This window comes from Podarcis vaucheri, assembly GCF_965113315.1.
Source record: "Podarcis vaucheri genome assembly, chromosome: 11".
NCBI classification, from domain to species: domain Eukaryota; kingdom Metazoa; phylum Chordata; class Lepidosauria; order Squamata; family Lacertidae; genus Podarcis; species Podarcis vaucheri.
The window spans coordinates 62,760,961-62,788,547 of NC_138749.1; the positions used below are offsets into that span (position 1 = coordinate 62,760,961).

At 40.2% G+C, this 27,587-nt stretch overlaps 2 protein-coding genes across 6 annotated transcripts in view; both read right to left on the reverse strand.

Annotated features, from left to right (window-relative positions):
* Positions 1-4,118, reverse strand: part of LOC309542643 (proprotein convertase subtilisin/kexin type 5-like) — a gene marked incomplete at its 5' end in the record, with an annotated part of 53,844 nt that extends 49,726 nt beyond the window's left edge. The window contains 2 exons of the mRNA XM_082241454.1: positions 638-734; positions 4,085-4,118. Coding sequence (XP_082097580.1) covers positions 638-734; positions 4,085-4,118 — 131 coding nt within the window. The remainder of the gene's footprint in view (positions 1-637; positions 735-4,084) is intronic.
* A 4,308-nt stretch (positions 4,119-8,426) lies between these two features.
* Positions 8,427-27,587, reverse strand: part of LOC309542668 (proprotein convertase subtilisin/kexin type 5-like) — a 169,289-nt gene continuing 150,128 nt past the window's right edge. For all 5 annotated transcript variants that reach the window (XM_082241529.1, XM_082241531.1, XM_082241533.1 and 2 more), the window contains 9 exons: positions 24,962-25,098; positions 23,736-23,879; positions 23,293-23,395; positions 20,830-21,023; positions 19,301-19,385; positions 18,467-18,564; positions 18,036-18,165; positions 17,122-17,237; positions 8,427-11,667 (listed from right to left, as the gene is read on the reverse strand). In XM_082241529.1, the coding sequence (XP_082097655.1) occupies positions 11,552-11,667; positions 17,122-17,237; positions 18,036-18,165; positions 18,467-18,564; positions 19,301-19,385; positions 20,830-21,023; positions 23,293-23,395; positions 23,736-23,879; positions 24,962-25,098 (1,123 nt within the window). In that variant the 3' untranslated portion in view covers positions 8,427-11,551. The remainder of the gene's footprint in view (positions 11,668-17,121; positions 17,238-18,035; positions 18,166-18,466; positions 18,565-19,300; positions 19,386-20,829; positions 21,024-23,292; positions 23,396-23,735; positions 23,880-24,961; positions 25,099-27,587) is intronic.

The window sequence follows — 27,587 nt, forward strand, 5'->3', positions numbered from 1 at the left end:
GTCAGGTGGCATTATTGAAGTGTCATTCATTACTTGGTTTGGTCCAAGCTATTAAAAGGCCATAAAGCACCAGAGGACCCAGGAGATTCTGAGAGTGGAGAGGGCCAGCTGCCAATAAATTAAAAATAGCATGCTTCAAAGCATTTTTCTTCTATTAGCCTCGTGACTTATTCCTATATGCAGTACAATCATTTATGTTTCACTTTATTTTGCTTCTCATGATTTCTTATTGCATTTTCTATAACCTTAAAAGCACCTAGAGTGCATTAGAGACATCTAAAAAGTTAAAAATAAAGGAAACCCTAGTAAGAGGAGAGAGAGAGAGAGAGAGATGTAAGAACTCAGGTGAAGTGGTCATCTGGTCATCCCAGATTTTGTGGGCATTGTCAAGGAGGATGGGAGTCGTGGTCTAGCAACTTCTGAAGGCTCCCCACTCCTGAAATAGGTATTTTGTTAGACTGTGTGGATCATTCCAGACTTGGATACGTAAAACATGTTACTGTTTCATCATTGTTTCATTGGCTTTTTCTTCAACTTACAGAGCAGCTTGGACTGTAATGCGCTAGAGACATGGACCATGCTGCAAGTTTCAGGGAGCTACAGACCCCCCCCCCACTAATGAAGAATAATCACGTACCTTGTACAGCCAGTGCAGTTCTCTGACGTTGGTTCTGGGCACTTAGAACAGGAATCATCACAGACCTGACAGTGACCAAGAGGGTCGATATTTCCCCCTGACAAATAAGAGCTTATTTATTACTTAATTTCTGTTATATGTTTCAGACAAAGCCTTTTGCACAAGAAGGCATCATAATACCAGATGAAGAAAGCACCTTGTCAATTTTGTGGGTGTCCAAGCTCCTGTTCCTAAGCTGCAAGCCTCGAACAAAGCAAGCCTTGAACAGTCCAAGCTTGTTACAGGAACAGCTCTTATATTTACCTATGAAGGAGACGATCTAACTCCTCCTTTCACATACTACTCTGGAAAGGCAGAAAGAGGTTCTGTAACTCATTCTTCTCAGCTGATGGTAACATGTGAAAACACCCTTAGTGGGTGATTCCTGCAAACAAGTTGTTGAGATATTGCACTGGGGATGTTGGCAACAGTGTCTTTTTTAAAAATAGCAGATTTTTCCTGGAAGTGGTAGATCCAATTTAAATTGTAGAGGTGGTGTGGGGATTTTGGCCGGCATTTTGATGCCAATAATATCTTGTGGATGATGCAAAGAACTTTAATACACAAGGAGCATTGATATCACAATAAACAACCATTTTGGAAAGCACTCAATATCTTGGAATGGACAGTGCTTAATTGTCTTTTTTAAAAACATGGATTGGTAAAAGAAAAGCTAACACGTAGGGCATTGCACAGCCAAGACTGGTCAATCATAGATTTTGTAAAAGCAAATAAGAATTCAAAAAGGGTGACCTACAGTTTGGAGAAACTCTTTAAATGCTTATTAATGTGAGCTGAAAAACAAAACAAAATAGGTAATATCATGTGATGTGGCAGCCACAAAATAGCTAGTAGAATGAGGGAAATACCACCAGTTTAAAGGTACTTGTATTAACATAGGTGCAGGGTGTCTTAGGGGCCACCTAAATTCTTATATCGCAGCTCGGTCACAGAAATAATGTGTGGGAGCCCCATCCTGTGGAATGTGTTGCCAGTGGGGATTTGGGAGGTGCCTGCTGCTTTAATATTTAGAAGTCTCTGAAAACTTTTCTATGCCCCAAGCTTTTGCAGGCAATTAAGGAAATATCTATCTGTAATATCTGATCTCTGATTTAAAATTTTACATGCCTTTTTTGTATGTTTGTTGTAAACTGCTTTGATTAAAAAAAATGAATAGTGGTATACATTTAATTTTTAAAAAAATATCTAAAGATTTGTGAGTGGACCGAAGGTGAGAAGCACAGGTGGACAGAGATAGCACACAAGAAGTAGGAAAACGTGTTTCTTTTGTGTAAAAGCAGGACATGGTGCACAGAACACCAAGCACACAAGTTTCAAAAGCTGAGTGCGGAGATGAAATATACCGTATTTTTCGCCCTATAGGACGCACTTTTTCCCCTCCAAAAATGAAGGGGAAATGTGTGTGCGTCCTATGGTGCGCACTGACCCCTCTCGCTCTCCAGGCTTCAGGAAGCTCTGCACAACCCTTGGGAGACCGGCGCCACTTCGCACCCGCCTCCCGAGGGTTGCGCAGAGCTGCCTGCAGTCCCAGGGCGAGCGCAGCTCTGCGCAGCCATCCGGAGCCGGGCGCCCACCTCCCAATGGCTGCGCAGAGCTGCCCGCATTCCGAAGCCTGGGGAGACCGGCGCGACTTACCGTTGGCCTCCCTAGGCTTGCGATAGCAGGCTGTTCTCGGGGCTGGGATTGGGGGAAGCTCGGGCTTCCCCCGCGCCAGCCCCGCGCCTGGGGGAGAAATAATTTTTTTCTTTATCCCCCCCCAAAAAAACCTAGGTGCGTCCTATGGGGCGGTGCGCCCTATGGGGCGAAAAATACGGTAGTCTGTATATAGAAGAATTTGGAAATGGGGGTCTTTCAAAATGTGGTTTGGGTTGGGATAAAAAGGGAATAGAATAAATTTTGGACATAATTTGTTCTGCTCAGCATAAATAAGCATGGTAGATAGCTAAAGCTCTGAGAGATAGAGAAATGACACATCTCTGGAGGAATTCAGCCTGCAGAGTTGGCTCTAAACTCATTTGGAATTCTCTATAACAAATGAACTGTTTTGCACCAAGGGATTTGCAAACATACACGGATTTCCAGGAATCATTAGCACATTTGTGTCTGGCAGGGAGTGAAAATGCTGAGCCTTTCCACCTTACTTTTTTGTCTACAAGAAATATTTTTAAAATTATATTTTACTCACTTGTCCTGTGCACATAGCAAATACAAAAGTATTAATGAAGAAATCCACATTTTTATCCGATTTATATCTGGTTTAGTAACACTTGTGACACAGCAAGTAGCATTTCTCCATTTCCAAGACCAGGATATCTCTCAGGGAAGAAGGGAAGGCAGGTGGGGCCTCCCTGACAATGAATGAATTCAGTATATTGGACAGAATGTTCTTAGTGTATTATGCTTGCTTAATATTTGGCTGCTGCTGTTAAATGGTTTTCATTGTATCTTGAATTCCATATACAAATATGGGTTATGTTTAACTATATGCATAACGCTGTTCTGACTTTCAGCAGATTAGTGAGACAGATTTTCCTTTACAGCACCTGGGGCTGAGATGTAATGGTCCCAGGCCAATAACTATGGTTTATCTGCCTGTGAACAAGCTGTGTCCTTGTGTATTCCCTCCTTGCAGTGATATTGAAACCAGTTTCCTCCTGCAAACTGGAAAACTGTGGTTTAATCACAGATTACTAACCAGGATATGAAACCAGGGTTGTTAGCATCGAAACCAGGGTGTGCCAAGAGAAGAAAGAGAGGGGAGCATAAGGCTAGTCACCGAGCTGATAAGCTGTGAATATAAAGATTACAGCTCCTGTGAAAGAACCCAAGTAAATGAGGACATGAAATGGAAGAAAGACTGGTTTTCTGATAGTGGTTTTCTCTCCAAAACCTGCATTACCCAAAGTAACTACCCAAAATACAGTTTAATATTTATGTGATCCATATTTATGGGAAAACAATATAGAGAATTATATCAACACAAATTATCTTTCAGGGAAATATGAAACACAAATAGACATTTTTTCCAGTATAAACCATATATATTACAGGATATAACAAATTTCCTCCAGACGTAGACCTGGTTTTTGTGCCTCTGATCCACAGAAAAAATGAAGCACCTAGTACACTACTGGGTGCTGTAAGGGAGTAATTATGCAACAATTCAATACACAGGATTTCCACAGAGCAATAAAAGCTGATGGCAATACAGTGGAAAGAAATGTTTCACTGAAAAGTTCTGTGGGTGTTCCTGTGGACTTTGATCTCCTGATTTCCCCTGGGCTATAGAATCTGTCGATATACTATTAGCCTTGTATTAAATCATTCTTTGACCATTCCTGCTGCTCTCTTTGTACAATGTCTGCTGTACTGTGTAAGTTCCCCCACCTTCAGCCTCTGTCAGATTGGCTGCATTTGGCATTATGGTAGACAATGCCCATATTTCTAAAATACTGTTAAAAAAATCAATGGAATCATAATCTTTAAGTCATGTTCCCCACAAGAATTGACACACTGCTTCTGCCTTTCAAGTTCTAAGCCCCCAAGTGGAAATCTGGAATATATAAAGATCATAATTAAGCAGCTGCTCACTCATCTCCTTATTTCATATCTTTGTGGGGAAATGCATTTTGGGGACCTCGCCCAGAATTTAACTTCCTCCAAACACCTCTGATTAGATAGAGAACAGTTTGCAAATGGACACATTATGGGACCGTTCCCACATCCACGTCATGTGCAGAGATGGGTTTGCCCACTTCATTCTCCCTGATGGGCTCTCTGATCATCAATGCTTGACTAACAGAAGCAGGGGCAGCCCCCTACCTTTTGTAAAACTATTTTTAGAAGGCTATTTTGGGTATGATTTGTCAATATTTGGTGAGAATCAGGAAGTGGGTGGGCCATGTTGATTTCATTCACCATTCTGAAAATTGTGGCCGCCCTTCCTTTGGCTAACAATATCTTGAAGCAGAGGGAAGAGACTATCACAAATTCATCTGGAGGGGGGGAATAATTTTTTCTAGTTATTTTTCCAACTACTGAAAACTGACAATAATGAATAAAATGCAGTGGCATGGTGAATTGCTGGTACTTTCAGTAATGGTAGACTTCACTGTTTGAAATGCATGCACAAATTCTGTGACCCATAGGGACTGATTCTGGCCTCATTTATTTTTTCATATTAAATCAGTACTGGCTCTGCCACACCATTCCTCTGTCTTTGTTCCACTGCTTCTGGGTGCTGAGATCAGTTGCAGAAACACCGAGGTGGTGGTGGTGGTGGTGGTGTGGTGTTAGCCATGCAAGGCCTGAAGGTGAAGGTATTCTGCTCTAGCTGGGTAGCAATGGCAGAAGTGAGCCAGGAGTCCAGAATAGTGCAGGGAGCCCATGCTTCCAGCCACCACCACTGCTTCTGCCATCCCCCCCATGGAGTACCATGGGGTTGAGTCTCCACCTGTGCTTCTCTGGGTGAGTAGACCAGACAGAGGAATGGCCAGAAATGGAAAGGAAGCATTACTGCCTGCACCACTCTGGGCTTCTTAGCAAGTCACTTTGAAAATATCCTTCACCAGAGGGCACCCTAAGGGCACTTTCTTGCTTAGGGCGCCCTCACAAGGAGCAGCTCCTGGTGGGCAAGGTTGCCGCCTCTTTCTCTTCTGTGAAGCTCAAAATGGCTCCCCCCCCCCATATTGACGGGGTAAGAATACAGGAAAGGGATGGCAACTCCATCTCTCCTGCATCCACTGCCCTCACATGGGTAACTTTACAGCTTAGGCAGTGATATTGAGCTGGGAAATCCCTCGCTGGATTTGCAGTTGACCAGGCTACTTTAGACATTTTGTTTATCAATTTAGTCTCAGCAGTGAAAGGTTGCCTTTCACTGTAATGCCCTCCTGAGGCAGTTCACATACCTGATTAAAAATATAAACTACAATTGAAATTAATTTTTCATGAAGGGAAGAATTATGGAACATTTTCTAATGCAGGCTTATTTCTGACTAGGGCTGATTTGTAGTCCATCCAGAGGGAAGCAGGTTGGTGAAGGCTGTTCTAATGTGTCGCTTGAGGTCAATGAAGATCAAAGTACAGCTTAAATTCAATGGATTTTGCTTCCTAGGAAATATGCTTAGGAATGCAGCTTTAGTTTAGAAATTTGCATCTTCACAAAGCTTTGCACATATTAGTGTTTGGAAAGGAGTCAGGTGCCTAGCCTTTTAGTTGGCTTAAGCAGCGGCTTCTCTGCTATTGAATTGTCTGCATGGAAATTGGTAACCTGCTGAAGGTAGTTTCCATGTTGCATGTTAATGATGGAGGAGCACTTCTATCAGTCATTATAATATGGGGAGGATTGTTAAAATGTGTTACTGCTTCAGAGAAACACATGTGTTGAAAGTTGTTTATGATACTTTGGATACATTTTTAGTCTATCCAAGTGCAATACTTATATTCATAAATCTATATTGTTTTGTGAATCCTCTAATACTAATGGCAGAAATGTGTGGCAGCATGGGAATGTGCATACATATTCAAACTGTGCAGGAAACAAAGCTGCAAGCAAGCGAATGCTCACATTACAGCCGCCCTCAAAGAAGGAGTTGTTTGGCTGGAATTAAAACATGTAATCCTTAGATACAGAGAGTGTTCTCTGTATAGATCAGACTGCGGACTTGAGTTGAAAGACATTTCTGGAGGCAGGAAATTCAAGGCAAGGAGTCCAGAGGCAGAGGAAGGAGATCACAGGGGGCAAAAAGGCCAAGTGCAGCAGCACAGGTAAAAGAAAAATGAAGAAATGAGGCTCAAGGTGTGGAGGATGTGTTTGATACTGTCAGAACAGTACGGAGGGGAAGAAATTGGATTCAGTTCACATTCAAAGCAGAATCTATTAAAATCACACTTTCTGAAATAATATGAGAACTGAACCATAGCCACCCTTTGAAATTTACTCTTGTCCAGACTTTGGGATGCAGCTTAGCTGTGCAACTAACCAGTGTCTATAAAAATGCATATATGGGGGGAAATGTCAATAAAAATAGATTAGTGAAAATAGTGTAGAAAATACATTCTATCCTGAAAAAGTACTTGCAAAAATGTGTACATTAGTTAAAAAAAAATTAGTTCATTTGAAGAAATTTGAACTAAAATGCTGAAGATGTTTCCTGAAAAATGCTGAAGACGTTTCCTGAAAAAATCATAAAACGCTGGAAAAATGAGAAACTGGGCTTTTTCATGATGAAGGGCCAGACGTAAATTCTCCAGGATACTGCACATTTGTGTGGTCCCGGTCAGCCATAGTTTGGCTTACTGTTACACGTGAACCAGGAACCCAGTGACCTTTGCTCCATATTTGTGTATGATTTTGCTGTCCATTGAATATTATTCTAAGGAACCAACATATTTCTCTCCCCCCTCAAAAAGCTCCACATCTCTGGTCAATCCAATGGGTAGATCACTGCCCGTTTATTTACAGTGGTAGTAGATCGCAGACACCCCTGGCCTATAGGAATAAATGTCCAGCAGTTCAAACTACTTAATAGGCTACCATTACTTTAAGTTAGCCATTGCTTACACGCCACTGTGTGGAATAAAATCCAAGCATGATTGCCTCATGGTCATGATGATCATGCTTTTTGTTTCCGCATGCACTAGAGCACATGTTGGCAACCTGTCACCCCCAGCTGTTCTCCATGTGGCTCACCCTCCTGCCCAGGTTATCAACCAGCAGCCAAGCAGTAGAGAAAACTCAGCTATTCCCATGTTGCTGGGCTGCAACTTTGGCTTCTTTGGAATTGCTGGTGGGAGGGGAGACTAAAGCCTCCACTCCCCAGTGATCCTATGGCTGGGGATAAGATACACATACACATATTACCACAAGGGAGGGGAAAGAATAGAAGGTTGCATATTAGAGAGTGGGGGAATGTTTGGCACACGTGTGTGAGAGAGTGGAGAAGTCATGCACCTGTGTGAGAGAGTAAATTTGGATGTACAGTCGTACCTTGGTTGTCAAACACCTTGGTACTCGTCCATTTTGGCTTCTGAACGCCACAAACCCAGAAGTGAGTGTTCCGGTCTGCAAATGTTCTTTGGAACCTGAACGTCCAACGGGGCTTCTGATTGGCTGCAGGAGCTTCCTGCAGCCAATCAGAAGCCGTGCCTTGATTTCCGAACACTTTGGAAGTCGAACGGACTTCCAGAATGGATTCTGTTCGAATTCCGAGGTACGACTGTATATGTAAATGTGTGTGTGTGTGTTTTATTCAAGTGGTGGAAGAACGAGGGGGGTACCAGGTCTGGCCCCGCCCACAGACACGCAGCTTCCTTGTGCATGTGGTCTTCAGTGCCAAAAAGGGCTGCTCCTTCCTCTGCTGGGTGAACTGTGTCACTCATTTGGCCCTTTGCATAAAGTGGAGCTAAGCCTCACTTCTCCTCCTGTCCTCTAAAGCGAATTGTGTGAAAAATCTGCATCAGCTGAAGAGATGTCCAAGCTGATCGATACCAGGATTCAAAAACACTATCAGATTGTTGCAAACACCAGTATTTTTTCTTTTTATAGACAAATATATATTTAATTTAAAACATTATTTCACTTTATTTCAGTGATTTCTTTTTTAGTACCAAATTGCTTCTTGAAAAAAATGGGGTGGGGAAGAAGAGAAGCCCAGAAAAACTACGTCCTCTTCTAAGCATAGAACGGTATGCATATGGTTCATAAATGTGCTTTACTACACCAAAGGAATAGGAACGTAGGTTAATTTAATAAAAAATAAAATATGGAATAACATTGATTTTGGCCAATATCAATTACAACAGTACTACCCTATTTTACAAATAACAACTGGACATTTTACACATGTACAGTATTCCTCAGTAAAAATGTATCTGGATTTAACAATGTGTCAGTATTTAAAAAATTAAATTCTTTTCTATAGTTGTGTTAGAAGCATTTGTAAGTATCCAAATAAATTCTTTACAATTCAATACATTATATCACAATTAGGAATATATATATAATATTTATTTATTTATATAATATATATACCATTAACTTAAACTTTGAAAGCATTATTTTCTTGTTAATAATGTTATGTAGAAAAACAAAGCATTCCAGACAGTACTAGCAGTTAAATTAGTACCAACAGAGTTGTGATAGTTTCAAATTTTTTAGTAAGCAGATAGATGCCAATGGAACTAAACATATCAAGCTGACTGTGGTTTCCTAGAAGACACAGTCACCAGCCCCGGCCCACCATCTTCAAGTCAAACTTAATTTCTGTTGAAATAAGCTTGACAAATTATCTGTGATTGACTTAAGCTCCATTGATTTCAGTGGGACTTAATCATAAATAACTCAGCTGCATCAGTGACATGAAGTCTGATGTTTTCCCATTTTCACCACTTTAAAGCCAAAAATACTGTTAGCATTTCCAGTTTAAAGTAAACTGCTTTTCAGGTGCTTTGTCACAGATCATCTGCTTGTGCATTTCTTTCTATTCTAGGTATCTTCTGAATGAGTTTTAGGAAATATGTAACTTTCCTTTTGCTCCTTACTGCAGCCAGACAAGATGCCACAGGAGGGTAACCTGAGAGCAGGGAGTGGAATGCAGTGAGTTTCTTGCTGTGTGCAAAAGGCACTTGCAACAAATACTCTTTTCCCCATTGTGTGGATCCCGGATAGTTTTTAGAAGAGCTGTACTCTTTGTCATTTGTCGCTATGCATGTTTGTTTAACAAAACCTATATACCACTTGATGGTAATAAAACCTGTAAGTGGTTATGATTATTTTATAACAATAAAATTTTCCCTAACTCAGAGAGTTGTCTCTAGAACATAAATGAAAGGAACTAACACTAACTGGCCTATTGACACCATCTTGGGCACTTTTGCATACTTAATCCACTGCCATTCTGCATGTCTATTAATGAGTTTAAATTTATAATAATAACTATTAAATTGATAGTGACAGTATATATTCAAACCCTGAGGCCTAAAGTGACAAATCGTACAATTTTAATCTTAAAAGTGAGTTCTTTTGAACAATATATTTGGTGGTGATCTAGAGGGAGTTATCTTTTGAATAATTCAGCTTTTCTGTTAAAAGAGGGCTTTGTTGTTTCTACAAACTGGCACAACCATTTGTAATGTTTAGGGGCTATAATGGTGCTTTCAGAAATCTGGAAAGTTCTGTTTTATTTCATGATAAACTAAACCTATTTTAGATTTGATATACACAGTGAAACAAATTATTTTGAAGGAGGAAATTTGGGTCCCCATTTTTATCTCAAATAATCTATCGTAATAATGTTTTTATCTCAAATAATCTATCATACATTTATTTTCCCATGTAGGAATGTATGAACTGTACTTAAATGCTATTTCTAGATTGCCTAGAAAATACAATATATATAGTTTTAAGGGGGGTTTTGCAGGTGAGATTTTCTCTACTTATTATACGATAGCAGAATATGAATAGCACCAGGCCTAGAAATATAAGTTAACTATTATTGCACAAGTACCATATTGGTCCACTCTTTCATGTTCCATTGATGATGTATGAACATCAATAGTTAAATTTGGTTCAGTGTATTTCAGTTATAGGCACCAATCATGCAAACATTTTGTAGAAGTTTCATTGCAAGATAGATCTCAACACCAATCCCTATACACCATCTCCACAATCCAGAGAATGTAATCAGTGGGCAGAAAACAGCCTACTGTGTATGTATAAGGTTTAGAATGTATTAAAACTCATGCACAAGCCATTGTATATGTACCTCCAGAAGGGCAGGCACATGGCAATGCATACATTGTAATAGTAGGGAGGTAACTTTCACTTTCATGGAGAAGGCAGTTCTAGCTGCATAAAAGGATGCAGGAGTTGGGATGCTCTAACCAGTCAAGGGAATGGAGAAATCCATGTATACATCACAGCTCACATAAATGCAAAGGGTTTCTGGATTTGTGTGCTGGTCATCTGAGTAGTGCCCCATGTCTAAAAGAGTGGATCCATATTATTATTCATGATTATTGGTGCATTCCAGTTTCAAGTATGAAAACTACATTTTTTAAAAAAATCAAAACCTTAACAGGACTCTGCACCTTTCAGAGTTTATTCACAGCAGGAAGAAAGCCCTGAATGTTTAAGAACTTTGCACCTTTAAAAATATAATAAAACTATGACAAAAATGTCAGCTTTCAAAATATACCAGTTAACATGGCTACACCTTAAAATGTTTTTGGCAAAATGTAACAAATGCAGTATAATTAAAACAAACAACACACAATATAGGATACGACTAGAAACCATAGGCAGATGTGTTAGAGTCTTCTAATATTGCAGTGGATGTTGAGCATAGCTCTGATTTGAAGGTTGTTTCTAATTCTCTTAAGGATTGCTTAATTGCCTAACATTCTTCCACATTCTGAGTATATAAGCACAAAAAAGACTAATGCAAACATGTTTTTTGTTCTGTTTTAATCCTTGTAAACTTGTGTTGTATTCTTGAAACACTCTACACATCTTGAAGGGGAAACAACCAGGAAAAAGGAAATGAGAATGTGAAAAAAATATGCAGGAATATCCTTAAGTTGATAGGAAATCAATTTTTTAATTTTGGCATCAAATGCTTTGGTCATACCATACTGACACTGTGATCCAGGATGCTTTGTTCTAAACACCCGGTTAAGAAAGGTAGGCTTGTTGTAGTTTTCTATTTTAAGTTCCAACATACAGTTCACTCTCTCCCCAAAGGGGAGATAGAGAAAGAGAGAGAGAAAGGTGGTTTGCTTTTTTTTTCATTTTTAATAATATGGATTAATCTATAAGTCTACAGGAGCAAGAGAACTTGGAGAGGTGCCAATTCAGCCTTTTAGTGTACATGTTCTGCAGCAAAGTTGCTGAAGTACTTTTCGTTGACAAAGATTGTTCTTTTTCACTAGCATACAGAAGCCTCCTTCGGCCCAAGATTCTTCCGTTGCTTCCAGAGGTCAAAGAGAGTGAAGAGAAGTTGGAGTTTTAAACAGCATGGTATCAAGTGAAGGAAGATTTAATTTGTCAGACAGGCAAATTTGATGAAAGAGACCATTCAGGAGCAGGTAGCAGGTAACAAATAGGAAATTGTGTTTTCACCAAAGGGAGTTTCAGTCACGACAGCATTTGTTTTCAGGAAGAAATATTGTGTTCCAGGAAGGAGTGATTTGTATCCATTCATGAAAGGGGGGGGGGGGAGACCAGAAAGAAAAATATTAGAAAACAGTGAAAAATACAGTGGAAGGTATTTATTGAGTATTATGAATACTGTTGAATAAACAACCACATCCCAAGAATATTTACATAATTTAAAATTGTACTGAATAGTGGGTGGTATTCAACCAAGTTTCATTTAGTTCATTAAGTTTAATTTAGACTGGACCTAACTTAATCATGCTCTTTAATTTCAACTGGCCTACCCTGAGTAAAGCTTAGTTGAATATCACCCATTAATCCTGTTCCTAAACCTTTCTACTCCAAAAATAAGCGTTTATGGTTAGGAAACAACCAGTGACAATCAAAAGCTTTTATGGGCCTGTTCACTTGTTACTTTCTGGAGAAATCTTAATCTGGTCTGGGCCTTAGGTGTGGTCTACAAACCCCGCCCCCTCTTACCTGCTTCCCACAATATGAGTAAAAAGTAATGAGTGAACTGTATTGTACTGGAAATGTCTCTGGAAAGAATGAATGTTTTCACTCAGGCTGTAATGGAAATCTCATTATTAAAATAAATGCGTTGCACCTTAGTTCACTTTTTATTATCTCTCTCCAGTGCATATAGGGTTGAGATTTCTCCCTGGACAGTAAGAAGCAAACAGGAACTATGACAGTATTTCTATGGCTGAAGTTCTTGATTTCTCTCATCTATCTGTCAAATGTTAGCTGGTGTTCTCTCGATGAAGCTTGCTCCACACTTGCAAACTTTGGCAGAACTGGAGAATATTAAGCGCATCTCTCTAATGCTCACCCAGTTAAATTAACATTACAGTATATCAGTGCTGCTTAGTTTCAGCAGTTTTATGCCTTGTGCATGAGTGGGGAAAAGAGTTTAGAATTTCTTGTGACAAAGTCAAAAAATGAGCTATAGAATGTGAGAAAATGCAAATCATACTTGAAAGTAATCCATCCTTGAAAAATAAAAGGTCTTCACAGGAGTTTTGTTTTCTTAAAGCTCAGCATTAGTGGCAATCAATATGAAGTACAGTGGTACCTCGGGTTAAGTACTTAATTCGTTCCAGAGGTCCGTTCTTAACCTGAAACTGTTCTTAACCTGAAGCACCACTTTAGCTAATGGAGCCTCCCGCTGCCACCGCCATGCAATTTCTGTTCTCATCTTGAAGCAAAGTTCTTAACCTGAAGCACTATTTCTGGGTTAGCGGAGTCTGTAACCTGAATCGTATGTAACCTGAGGTACTACTGTATGTAGAACAGAAACCTACTTTCAGTAATGCTTCCATGTGTTGTTACGGAGGTTGCAAGCTGTCTATTGCAGGTGGCTGGCACAACTTGAAGTCAAAATACTTTGCACAAAAAAGGTTCACAAGCTAAAGCCTAGTTTCATTTACATAGTTAGTATTTATATTCTGCTCTTCCAGAAGAGCTTATAAAAATATGGAAACATTAATATGGAAATTCATGAGCATGACTAAGAGCTTTTTAAAACCAAACACAACACTGACATTCATGGCGAGTTCTGGCACCTACTTTTCTAGAAAAACAGCACTGACCAAATCTCAGTTTATCAGTAATTTTTAGAGTGGTGTATGTTTGTTCTATTCACATCATTCACAAATGACCCATTTAGACTGTCTAAATATGCTAATTATATCCAAATAGAGGGTATCTGCATTGATGCACTGTAAGCTTCCTCACTGATCCTAGCAAAAAAGATTAAAATTAGCTGAACAATAGTTTTAACATTGATCCCAGGAACTGGAGAAAAAGGATGACTCTTGAGTAAAGTGTGAAGTGGCTCTAAGAGCATCTAGGGAAGGGGAAGGCAGAATGTGAGGTAGAATCTGGAAAGGTGAAATTTTCAGTTTGGAGGAAATTGTCACTGGATACAAATCATGAAATGGGAGAAAACACTTGGGAAGGGGAGTGGAGTCATCAGAGCTAGAAGGGAAAGTTGCCAGCAGGAGTCCCACAGCCCCACAGTGGAGGATAAGGGGATGTTGGTAAGACACAAAAGCAGCTGGTTCACAGAAACGGGGAACAAGAAGCAGGTGATTGTGGGTGAAAGGCTTGGGGATCTGAAGACAAGGGGCAATCCACACACGAGCCACCATTAAAATATGTTATTCTGTCATGCCAATCAGCTGAGGCTTCCTTAGTAATCTAGGAAATCTAGTACTCTGGCACTGTTTGTCAAACGGCTTTAGAGTTCCCATGGAGCTTTTCTCCCCTAATCAAAAGGAATAGCAAAACTGCGGTGAACTTAACAGAATCCACAGGAATGGGCTGCTCCATTGTGCAACTTTGTTCCAACACACTTTACTTTGAATGCTGATAAAGTCAACTAGAATGGACATAGTTTACAGGAACCAGTACTTTTCCTACTATTATAAGCTTAGTCTTCAGTAAACATTTGATTAAGATTTCTGGGTTGTGCATCACAGCATAGTCTAAAAAGTGTGAAATATGTGAAAGGAGGCACAATTTGCTTGCTTTTCTCAGATGGCTTGTTTTTGTCTTATACACTATCTTTGCACAAGGGATTGAGGCCTTGAAGAAAGTAGCACAGGGAGTTGACGGAATAAGGATACCCATTTAGCAAAAAGTAATACCGTATTTTTCGCACCATAGGACGCACTTTTTCCCTCCTAAAAAGCAAGGGAAAATGTGTGTGCGTCCTATGGAGCGAATGCAGGGGGGAGGCAGGCGGGAAAAGCCCTCAAGAGCCGCACACAAGCTTCCTGCGCTCTTGCGGGCTTTTCTCTAGGAGGGAGAAGGGACTGACTGGCTGCAGCAGTCCCTTCTCCCTTCTGGGAGAAAAGCCCCCAAGAGCGGCACCCTCTTTAAAGGCTGCGCGGCTCCTGCGGGCTTTTCTACGAGGTGGGGGAATCCCCCCACCTCCCAGAAAAGCCAGGAGAAGCCGCACAGCCCCTTTAAAGAGCGCGCGGCTTCTGCAGGAGGTGGGGGAAGCTGCAGCGGATTCCCTCCTCCCGGGCTCCCTTTGAAGCGGCAATGTGGGAGGGGAGCAGCTTACACTCGTGTAAGCAGCTCCTCTCCCACTTTCCTCCTTCAAAGCAACCACGGAGGAGGGAAAGAGGGGACCCATGGATCCTCTTCGCTGCTGGAGGTTGCAGCAGATTCCCTCCTCCCGGGCTCCCTTTGAAGCGGCAATGTGGGAGGGGAGCAGCTTACACTCGTGTAAGCAGCTCCTCTCCCACTTTCCTCCTTCAAAGCAACTACGGAGGAAAGAAGGAAGGGGACCATGGATCCTCTTCGCTGCTCGAGGCTGCAGCAGATTCCTCCTCCTTGATTGCTGGGAGTTTCTCTGGGCAGGAATTCCCTCAGCTTAAGTGGGGTGGGGGAAGTGTGGCAGGTAGGGGGGTACTGAGAGACACATGTCTCTCAGATGAAAATTGGGAGTGGGCATTGTGTGAAGTGGCTGTGGATCTCCTGCCAAGAACTGTAGGACTGTATAGAGTTGGGAGGGCCACCCAAGGGTCATCTAGCCCAGCCCCCTCACAATGTAGGAATCACAGCTAAAGAACGCCAGGCAGATGGTCCCCCAACCGCTGCTTAAAAGCCTCCAGTGGTGGAGACCCCAAACACCTTCCGAGGTCATAGAATTGCAGGGTTGGAAGGGAACCCCAGGAGTCATCTAGTCCAGCCCCGGTGGACAGCGGGCGCAATCCATCCCATTGCGCAAGACTAAAGATGCTGCGCAAGGCTAAAGAAGAAGCCAAGGCAGTGAGCGGGATGGATCGCGCTTGCTGCCTTGTCTTCTTTAGCTGCACTGGAGAGGTTTAGCTCCTGGCTGGAGAGGTTGCGCGGCTATGGATCCCGCACGCTGTCTTGGCTTCTTTGCTCTTTGGGGCTGGTGGGGGAACCCGGGCTTCCCCTGCAGCCCCGTGAAGCTCTGGGAGAAGTGGACAGGCTGCATGCAGCCTGTCCGTTGCTCTTTGGGGCTGGGGGGGGATAATATTTTTTTCCTTCATTTCCCCCTCTAAAAACTAGGTGCGTCCTGTGGTCCGGTGCGTCCAATAGAGCGAAAAATACGGTATTTTTAATAGTATGCAAAATTCTATCCTCTAGCCCTTGTTGTCTTCTGAAATCTGTCCTTCAATTTTTAGACTAGTGCAGAAATATATACTGGAATTTGGATGGACCCTCACAATCAAATATATATAGTTGTCCAGCATTATCCCCGCTAAGATCTCCAAATGTGTTTTGAGGAGCACATTTGTATTTTGGGGGAAAAACATTTCACTCAATGAATGATAGTTTACTCATAAACAGTCTTTGGGTAAAAAACACATTCTTAAATTAAAATCGATAATAAAGGGATAGTAGGCACTATGTAGATGATGACACTCAGAAATGTCAGTAGTCACATTATCATAACTTATTTTTCTACTATATTGCAGTAAAAATAGACACGGGGCACCTATAATTTAATGGATGAATATATAGAAAAATGTACAAAATATTTGTACAATAGTATTTGACCAGAGTGTGGTTTATTAATTAGAGGAAATGTGCATTTCTCAGAAAATATATCAGTCCCAGCAGTCCCCATTTCCCATTTGTTACCCCCTTATATAGCTCCCTTTAAGACTCCAAAAATTAAAAAAATAACATTCAGCCTCTCCCATATGTACATTTACTACTTTATGGAATGTTGTTCATGGATTCTGCTTCTTGTTTTGTGAATCATGGCATTTACAGAGATAAATAAAAATAGATTATTACTTTAGGATACAATCCTGTAGTTCCAGGGACAATAAGAGTAGATCCCATTGGAATGAATGGAAGGGGAAATGAGGGAGGCACCCAAAAAACAAGGGGAGAGCTTTGGTGATTCTTCTGCCTTAGATTCTCCCTCTTCCACTCTGTAGAATCGTTGTTTCAGTGGAAGGGCAAGGCAAACAACAACAAAGTGTGTGTGATGTGGTTTCACTTTTTTTGCTGGCTGGTGTGAGCCCAGCAAGGCTCAGTTCCTCTGCTGCAGAATATCCCTACCACCCAGACTGCTTTTAGTTTATAATATTGCTAAATATTTGTAAACAGCTGCCAAAGTTATGGATGTTACAAATGGAAAAAAATAAATAGTAGCACATGCATTCTATTCTTGTGAATTGAAAACCATAATTAATTGAGTCTACTACGGCTATGTAATATGAAACAGATGTGAAGAATCTGGAAAAAGACAGAAACAGGTAAAAATACTTACCATCTTTACAGACTAGACCAACTGTGCAGAGACCTGTTTCTAAGATATAGCCATTTGGACAACTTGTACAGTTTTTCTCTCCAGGACCACTGCACCCAAAACAGCTGGCATCACATCTTAATGAAAAGACAGTAAGTTAAATATATGGTTAATCACATTGTCTCAGTATCAAAAACTGTTTGATTCCTTCATTTCATATCAAGAGGTGCTGAAGCTAAGCACAGAAAGTGGAATATGTCACCAAGATGACAAATAAATAGCATTTGTATATAGGTGAAAGAACCCCAAGGCACTTTAAAAGTGGAAAGGAGTCTCATGGGCCCGTTGCAAGACAATAGGATGGAATAAAATAATAAGCATTTATATAGCTCTTGTGGATGTTCAAAACACTTTATATACATTATCTTGTGAAACAATCGTGAAAGAAAGAAGACGGAAAATGGTGAGTGGGTAGAAGAGAGATAAATAGTTGGGAAATTCTTCTCCAAAGGAGAATAGCATAAGACTGCTGAGCACTGGAGCCAGATGAGTAAGTTTCCTGAAGTCTAGTAATTTACTACATCACCCTATAGTGCTGACTGCTGAAGTCTCCTTTGGTGAAAAGCTAGCATTAATTTGGCTATGGAGAAAAAAAAGTCTCCATTTCTTCCAAAGCACTGCCAGCTCTTTTTTTCTATCCCTGGACATGAATGTGATGCATAAAACTTATCTTCTGGCACATAATAAAATCTTACAAATACAAGAATTACACAAAGAGCTCACAAGAAAAGCAAGTATTAAATTTATGTCTGAAGGTTTTGCTTGATTGTCATACTTCACTAAATAATAGTATCATATGCCAGAACTATATTCTGCAATTAGTTATGGTTTACATATTAAATAGATGCATTTGGTTTTTGAGGAATACTTTTTACCTTTTGCAAGTTTTGTATCCATTTTCTAGCGAGTGATCAAAGTAGTAGCCATTGTTACAAGCCAGCACACATCTTCCATTCTCCATAAGATACTCTTCGGTGCAGTTTATGCAAGCGTCTGCTCCTGGACCTCAGAAGTCAACAGAGCAAGGTAACATATTGACAAATTTGCAGCAGAGCATAGAGACAATGGAAGTGTATTATACTATGCACATAGAAGTATGAATGACTACTGAAAATACATTGAATAGGATTGTGTACTTAATGAAAAGTTATTTCAAAAAGACTTAAAAAATGAAGTCAAGTATAAGTACAGAAAGGTCCTAGCACCGGAAGAAGTGCTATAGTGTAGCTAATAGCCTACAGAAAATGTCCCCCCCCCCTTTTATCGCAAAAGGGATTGAACTTTGATGAAAAGATATCAGAGGTACCTGCACAAGAAGCACAGGAATGGTGGCATGGCTCACAGTCCCTGCCATTGTAGTATTTTCCTGTTTCGCAGCGGATGACACACCTGGATCCTTGTAAACTACAGAGATACACAAGCAGAATTAGAAAATGCTGATTAGCATGTGGCACTTCTGTATGAATTTTTTTGGCAGTAGTTAACATATTGTTACTGTTCAAACAAATGCATCTACTCTGAGGAACACTTGTGTTCAGTACAACGCCATGAGTACAGGGTCAGTCTGGTGAAATGACTTGCTTACAGAGACTTTCTGCAAGCAAGTCTTTCTCCGCTCCCGCACTTATACCATGAATGAGTAGCATGCTAGTGCCGCACTCTGCTGAATTGTGTTCTGCTTGTCCTGGCGCCAGCAGCAACAAATTACAGGCCTTGCATTAACGTGATGTGTAAACCCAAACAAGCCATGATTGGAAATACAAGAACAAACTTTGGCTTACCACTGAAGTTTGTTTAGAGAGAAACAAACCACAACTTTTGGTTTGCTCATTATGGGAATCAAGGCTCCTGGTTAGGAAGGGTAGAATGAAACAGGATCAAGTCAAGAGCATGTGCTAACATGCTGCTCATTCACAGGAAGCCATGATTTGAGGCCCACTTTGACATGCAAATGCAGGCACTGTATATTAAACGGACCACAGCTTTCATCTTCCTCAGCTTTTCATTTTTTTTAATTCAGTGTTGGCCATGATTGCACATATAATGAATATTACACTTCATCAGATTGTAATGTGAAGGTTAAATAATATTATTTAACTTTCCTTGCTACCATGTTCAATACAATCTATCATTTACTTACCTTAGGCCATGTCTGCATTCTGTGCAGCTTTGAAATTCAGTGCATGTCTTACAGTTTTCACTGCATTTACGGCATACAATCTTATCTGAAAAGAAAAAGGAACACAACGAAAAGAACCCAGTTCAATTACATGCAATAATATATTTTGTCTCCTTGCTTATTGCTATTCCTAATGTGATACCACAAATAGGAGCTGAATAAAATATACTGTATTGGCCCGAATATAAGCCACACCTGAATATAAGCAGCACCTTTAAAATTCAAGGGGGAAAAAGAAAAAAAAGACAATACCCGAATATAGGCAGTTCCCTTAAAATTCCGCAGGCACTCACACCCTTTCCATTTTACAAGTATGTTTGTTTCAGCAGCGATATCATAAAAGCCAGTTTTTGTAAGGTTGCAAATTTAAGCTGTACTTTTACTTTTCACGGTCAGAATTTGGGGAAAAAGTGAGGCTTATATTCAGGCCAATACAGTAATAATCTGTGCTGCTGAAGTACTAACATTCAAATAATTTCTATTATCTGATTATATAAATGATTTTAATACATGGGGTCAATTCTGTAAACTTTTTCTCATTGAGTTGTAGTAAACCTTTTCAGTAATGCCAAAAGATAACAAGCTACATTTATAAAAAATAAAAAATATTAGACTTTATTTGCTGTTCTTCATAGCACATAACCACTGGGTCCTGTAGAAATAAACTTCTTGTATACATATCCATGTAATAATTTTTATTATTATTAAAAATATGTACATGATGCTGTACAGAATTAAAGTGTAGATTGTAGACATTCATTATCACGGGGAACTTTCTTGTGTGTGTAAAAGCTCCTATTTTCTGAATAGTTGGCATCAGTGCTGCAGACATAAAGATAACCACCCTGACTGAGGAACTAAAATCAGTATGTTTTACAAAAACAATATGAAAAAGAAGAGAAACAATGGGGAAAACCAGAAATGGCAATGCCATTGTAGAACGAAATGCCCTGGGCATAAAAAGGGAGACGAACATCCCACGCATGTTTACCTAGAACTCAGTCTCACTGTGTTCAGTATGTTATTTCCACTAATATGCTAATTTTTATTCAAACTTCGTCTCAATAAATGCATATTTGTAGACATCGTTTGGTTGGAGAATTTTGATTAGCACGAATTTTGAAAGATGGCTGTGTTTTGGTTCTCATTTTATTTCCGGAAGCGCAAGCTTTAGAAATTCACCTTTAAATATGAACTGAAATTAATTTCTTCGTGGTCCCTGATGTCTGACTGTATTATGCCAGATTTCCTTTATATTAGGATTGTTGTTGTTTTTTATTGCTGTTATCTGTTTTTATGTGTTTATTTTTATGTGTTTATTCAGTGGTATTTTTAGAATTCTGATATGCGCCTTGAGAGTTCAAACTGAAATGGAAAGGCAGTATGTAGTGGTTTAATAAATATCATCAGCCTGAATATGCATTAATGGCAACTTGAAGTTTTCCAATTACTTCCAATATTATAACAGGGTTTTGTTTTTAAATACTTACTATTATCCAGGTAAAACCCATCTGGGCAGCTGGTAACACAATTCCTGGACTCTTCATTGATATAGTAACCAGGTTTACAGGTATTACATTGATCACTGTGGCTTCCAAAACATGTTTCACAGTTGGGTGAGCACTTTTTACAGCGTTTCTTGTCGGCGCTGTAGTGACCAGGAGGACAGTTGGGAACACAGATTCTTCATTGTACAAGATAATAAAAGACTGAGTCAGAATTATCAATGAATTTGGCAGGAAAAAAGCAACTGCGTTGATTAAAAGAGTGGCTTTCCTCTTGTTTATGGAAGCAGAGACTACAACCGGGATGGCACAAAGCAAGCCAGGCTCATTTGTGCCCAAAGCCCTGTCCTAGTCCTGACACGATAAGGGAAGGCAGGCTCACTGAATCTGCTTCCACTGTCACACCCCAATTACCGGTCCTGCTACCCTCCACTTTGTTAGAAGGCAAATGGCCTAGAGCAGGCCTGTAGGCTCTTGTATGATCAGGTTTAAAAACGACAGAGGGACCTTCGGCATGTGGAGCAGGCGTCCTTCTGCAGATCTTCAGAGACCGACTGACATCCATGCATCAGAGATGGTGGGCCTACCAGGTGTGTCCCCATCCTCCCCTTACCAAACCCTAATCACATGAAGGCTCAAACACCTGAATATTGTGTCTAGATAAGATTCCTCACTCGCTTTTATCTTGCCAAGCCCCTTCCTTAACATTTTTAAAAGTATTTCAGTTTGTATCCTCTCTTTCTGCATATAGAACCAATGACAGTAACATCAATATCATCAATATCAATACAAATATAATAAAACATTTGTAAGGCAACCATGATTCTTAGCTAAAATAAAATGGTGGGCAGATAAAACCTAGTAAAGACACAAAGCCAAAGGCTTGTCAAAATGAACAGGTTGTCACCTGAAGGACATCTGACATGGCGCCTAGTGGGCATCTCTAGGGAGGGAGTTCCACAGCTTAGGAACTACCATGTAGAAAGGTCTTTTCTCATGTCCCTCCTCATTCTCAGATATTGGCAGGATTGAGAGCAGTGCCTCTCTTGGAGATCTCTCAGCAGGCTTGTATGGGAAAGTCATAAACTGGTCTCAATACATTTAGGCTGGAACCAGCACTTTGAATTGTTCCCAGAAACAGAAATAGTAATTTAGGAATCACATGCTCCCTACATAACTTCCCCCAGTTAACAGTTTGGCTCCAGAAATCTAAATTGGGTAAAGTTCCAAACATTGTTCAAAGAGTATTCCAATTATATATAACGAAGGCATGTATATATAACCAAGGCCAGATCTGACACCTATAGGAATGGGTATAGTAGGCACACCAGTGTGAACTGTCCAAAAACCACTGCCAAATCTGGAGATCTAGACTTATGAATAGATTCAGAAGAAAACTCAAGCTATGAACCTGAGCCTTCAAGTGCAGTGTAAGCAAATCCTAGCATGGTTGAACCCTTATTCCCTGATCTGCCATTCCAGTCTTGTCTGGATTAAACTTTAATTTGTTCACCATCACGCAGACAGTAACGGAGCCAGACACCGACCCACAACTTCAGTTGTTTCCTTGTACTGAGATAGAAAGGAGATATATGAGTGGGACACCATCAGCATACTGATGACCCCAAACTCCCAAAACTTGGATGGCTTCACCCAAGGAAGCAGAATAGAGCCCCAGGAGACACTGTAGGTCAATGGCCAAGGCATCAAATGGAAGTCTACCAGCTACATGCTTTGGAAACTTTGCTCCAGGAAAGATCGGGACTACCATAAAATGAGGGTCCTAAGTCCCATCCCAGCCATGTGATGTGTTGTATCTGTTTGGAGAAAAGTAGTAGCAAGTGAGGAAATAATATATTACCTCCCCCTACTTCTTTACTCCAAATTTCACATTCTAAAGCTGCAGGTTTTGTTTTTTTTAAATACCCTGAATCACTTTTAATACAGTGGTACCTCGCAAGACGAATGCCTCGTAAGACAAAAAACTCGCTAGACGAAAGGGTTTTTTGAGCTGCTTCGCAAGACGATTTTCCCTATGGGCTTGCTTCGCAAGACGGAAACGTCTTGCAAGTTTGTTTCCTTTTTCTTAACACCTTTAATACAGTTGCGACTTGACTTTGAGGAGGACTTTTTTGAGGTTTTTTAAAGACTTTGGTGATTTTTGAAGCTTTTCCAAAACTTTCCCGACACCATGCTTCGCAAGACGAAAAAAATCGCAAGACGACAAAACTCGCGGAACGAATTAATTTCATCTTGCGAGGCACCACTGTATGTGCTTTAATAGGCACACATTCATGTAACATATAGTTAAGTCTCTGAAGCCTACTGATGCTGAAAATGTAAAAGTATCGTGAATAAGAATTTTGCTAAGATACAAAATGGTTTGTCAAGTAAGTTAAAGACATTCAGTATAATCTAATAGTTTTGTGGGGCAATATACTGTCTTACCGCGTGTTGTTCTTAGATTTGTAGTAGTAGTGTAGACAGTCATTGCAGTGGTCTGGTCCTGGGCCACCACATCCCACTTTGCTGCACTCCGCATTGCATGGACCTTTGGCGAAAGCAGCGGGAGGGAGAAAGCAAATCACCATTTGTCTTTACTTCAAAGGAGTTGTTAGAAACTATTTGGTCTTATGTATTTGCTTTGGAAGTAAATAATAAAAATAAAATAAATCAAAACTGGAAATACGTATTGTGGGGAATTTTGGATTTCTGAACCAGACCCTGACTGATCTTTAGCCAGAGTCACTATCCAAGGTTTCTTGAACCAGGACATGACATTAATAGCATTATGTAAAAGCAAGAGAAAAAGGGACTGCTAATCTTTTACACTAGTATATTGGTGGGCATATTTGAGGCAGACACATCTGAAACATTCTGCTTCATATTACCTGCATAGTCATCTGCCCCATAATCTTCTGTAGGGTCTTCTATTGGACTTGAGCGTACTCGTTCGGCTTTTGGGAAATCATTTCTTGGGGAATAAGGCTGAACAGAAGTACCATAAAGTACTAAGGACCATTCTTTCAATTTACCTAGGTGAGGCATATGAAAAACATGAGATGTGGAAAATACTTTTTCTAAATTTATTTTCTATATTTGTATCATAGTCTGAGCTGTAAACAGAAAAAAATGTAACAAACATTTTAATAGTTATAATTAATACTAATAACACCAATACAAAAAATAAAATTGCTCATTTCCCCACCTGAAAAAACCTGTCAACAATGGCAGTATTAGTGCAGGAAAGAAATTACTTGGCACCACAATTACATAGGCCTTAAAATGTCCATTAAGCAATGTTGAGTGAGATTCTGATTTAGTCTTCTTCCATGTATGCCCCAGTTGTTTTCCAGTGCCACATATGCAAGCAATTTCCTACTATCCCCCCTCCTGCAGTACCCCACACTCTTAAACCTGCTCTAGAGGGCTGGAGAACCCTCCGGAGAAGATTTAGAGAGTCCAAGGAATTCCAGGGGATTGGGAGGATAGCTGAACCTCTATTAGAGCTGAGTGGCATACAAGGAAGGAAATGGCAGGGAAAATTTGTCATTATTTTCCAAGGTGAGAATACAGTAAGCCCACAATTTACACACATTTAACTTGTCACATTCAAGCTTTACATGTTTGGTGAATCTATATATATATCTGTATTTACTCACACACAAAATAAAAAGAGGGTGGAAAGGGGGCAGGCATCTGGGAAAAAAGACTTTGGTAATCTTGCCCACCATTAAACCCGGTGTGTCTTGACTATACATGATTTGCCGTGATCCGCAGAACATAAACCCCCGCATAGGATACACATCTATTGTATTCAACTATTTTCATTCTACTACTCCTACTATCCTCCCAGTGTCTCAGCTACCAAAACTTATAAACATGCATTAAAATGAAATGTACCAGAAAAATGATTTTGAAGTCACCCCAAATGAAACAGGAACATGGAAGTGCAATTATTTTAAAAAGTTTTATATCTCTTTCTAGTGTTTGTAAGTAGCTTTGAGTTCGTTTTTTTAAAAGTGACTGATAAATATACTACTACTACTACTACTACGAAACTTTTCTATCACTGGAACCTAAATGCACATCACTAACAAAATTATAAAATTTGTACCTGGAGTCTTGACGTTTCTTAGCTGTGACGGGGTATCATAAATTTCCAAAATCCAGTCACCAGCTGCTTTTTCACCCCAGCAATGAGTTGTCATAAACTCCCAGCTTTTAAACCCTTCCATGGAATGGTCAAATAACCTTTTAAAGAAACCAGTAATAATATAAACTAACATAAAAATACAAATACAAGAACACATAGGAACATACTTTTGCACAAATGTTTTATATTATATAAAGTAATATTATTAAAGAAACCAGGCAAGCCCATAAATCCAATTACAGTAATGGATCCAGTTAAAATGTACATTGGAGTTCCTGTCTTCAACTTCCAGGAGAAATGGATGCAGGGTTATTCCTTCATTGCAGGGGGTTGGACTAGAAAACCCTTGGTGTCCCTTCCAACTCTATGATTCTATAGGATGCTACAAAAAGAGCCTGGGAGGAATGACATGACATGAAAGTGGGAGGCTGCCAGAGCGTGGACAACTGAGACCAGCCTATCCTGGACCAGGAACAGCTATAGCTGGTGGTCCAGCTTAAGTAGGACATAAGCACTCCAGTGGCAGCTTGAAATTCAGATGCAACCCTTCCCAGAATAGGTTGTACACCTAATTTCCAGACTGGGAACTACCCACCAATAGCACCTCCATCTCAACAGGATTCAGCTTCATTTTTTGGCCTCCCATCGAGTCCAACACCTTCTCAGCCTCTCCTGATTCTGATGGAATGGAGAGATAGCGTTGCATGTCATCAGTACACTGATGACACCATGCTCCCAATTTTCACATGCCAGCTCCCAAGAGTTTCATATAAATATTAAATAGCATAGAACAGTGGTTTTCAACCTTGCTGAGTCCACGGCTCCCTTGACAAACCACCTTCTTTTTGGGGCTTCCCAGTGGAAGCCACTTATACTGGGGTTCTGTTACAGGAGATGCATAAGTGGGGGTTTCTCTCTTCCACCCCTGCCCCATTCCACCCTGCCCCTTCTGGGGGCGGTTTTTGGCGTGCGTGTAAGTGGGAGTGCATGTGTTGATGGGAACCCAAGCAAGGCCACTGCTCTGCAGGGCTGAGCTGACACACTCCACATGGCACCCCCAGACTGCCTTTCCCAAAACTGCCATCTGTCATGCATTGATCTAGTGGAGATTCCTGCATTGCAGGGGGTTGCACTAGATGACCCTCAGAGTCCCTTTCAATTCTATTATCTAAAATATCTCTGTAACAAGCGTTTGTTTTAAACAAAGTATTCTGACTTTCAAAAGTAACCACTAGGCAATAACTTATTTGAGAGGAAATAAAGTTCTTGTTTTGTTCTAAAAGTGCCTCATCCTTATTTAGATTCGCTGGTTGAGATTTAATTGGTCACAAGTTCCCCTCTACATACAGTAAACGCTACCACGGTTAATAAAAAACCTCTGTTGTGGGAATACAGGAAAATATTTATCAAATAACACACCTATAATAGCAGTCAGGTTACCCATCTTCAGTGTGGGTGTGTCTGTCACACTTTCCTTCACCACTTTTTTGGGAAATATTATATAAACTGCTCAAATCTCTTTATTTTGTAACACTGAAAACTTTGGACTGCTGAAACCTGAGACCTTTGGGCTGCTGACAATTGATTTCTTTTTTTTATAATCCTTGAGTATTATAAAACTTGAACAGTGAAATTAGGGAAACTAACAGTAATCTCAATATTGAATTTCAATGCCTTCTTCTTTATTAAAGGCCCCACATCTCAGGCCCCTGCTCCTTAAAAATAAAAATAATAAAAATTCTTTCAACACGAAGCTTTTGTTACATTTCTTACAAGGTTGATTGGTTTGCTGCGAAGTACAGTCATACTTTGGAACCTGAACGCCTTGCGACTCGAACGTTTTGGCTCCTGAATGCCGCAAACCCGGAAGTGAGAGTTCCGGTTTGCAAACATTATTTGGAAGCCAAACGTCTGACATGGCTTCCGTGGCTACCGATTGAGTGCAGGAAGCTCCTGCAGCCAATCAGAAGCCATGCCTTGGTTGTCAAATGTTTTCGGAAGTCGAATGGACTTCCAGAATGGATTCCGTTCGACAACCAAGGTACGACTGTACTAGTGAGTCCTGAGCACACACTATCTTAATTTGCTCAGAAACTACATATGCAATTTTTATGCAAATTTGCACCACAAACCTGTGTCAATTCCCCTGATTAACGGTATTTTGCATTTTGCCTTACATACAATAAAAATATAGGGCCCTGGATCATTGCAAAATAGCTATTCTTCTTTAAAAAATGTGTCTTTTTCATACTGTTTTGCAGTTTGAAAGAAACAAAAGTAAATGTTTTTCCCACATCTACTTACTGGTGCTGTTGTTTCCTAGTCTTCAGCAATACTTATTTCCCCAGAGCCATAGAATCTATTTATTTTTTTATTCACTGCCTGCCTGCCTGGAATGATGCTAATACATTGGAACAGCACTTGTTTCTGTCAATTATATCAACAGAAACACTCAGGGCCTTTTGGAGGTTTCATCAACATCCAGTTCAGACAGAGAAGTTGGGGCGTAGGCTATAGAGCATTAAAAATGGGTAGAATACTTTCTAGAATTATATTTTTCACTGAAAAAAATAGAATGGAACAGTGG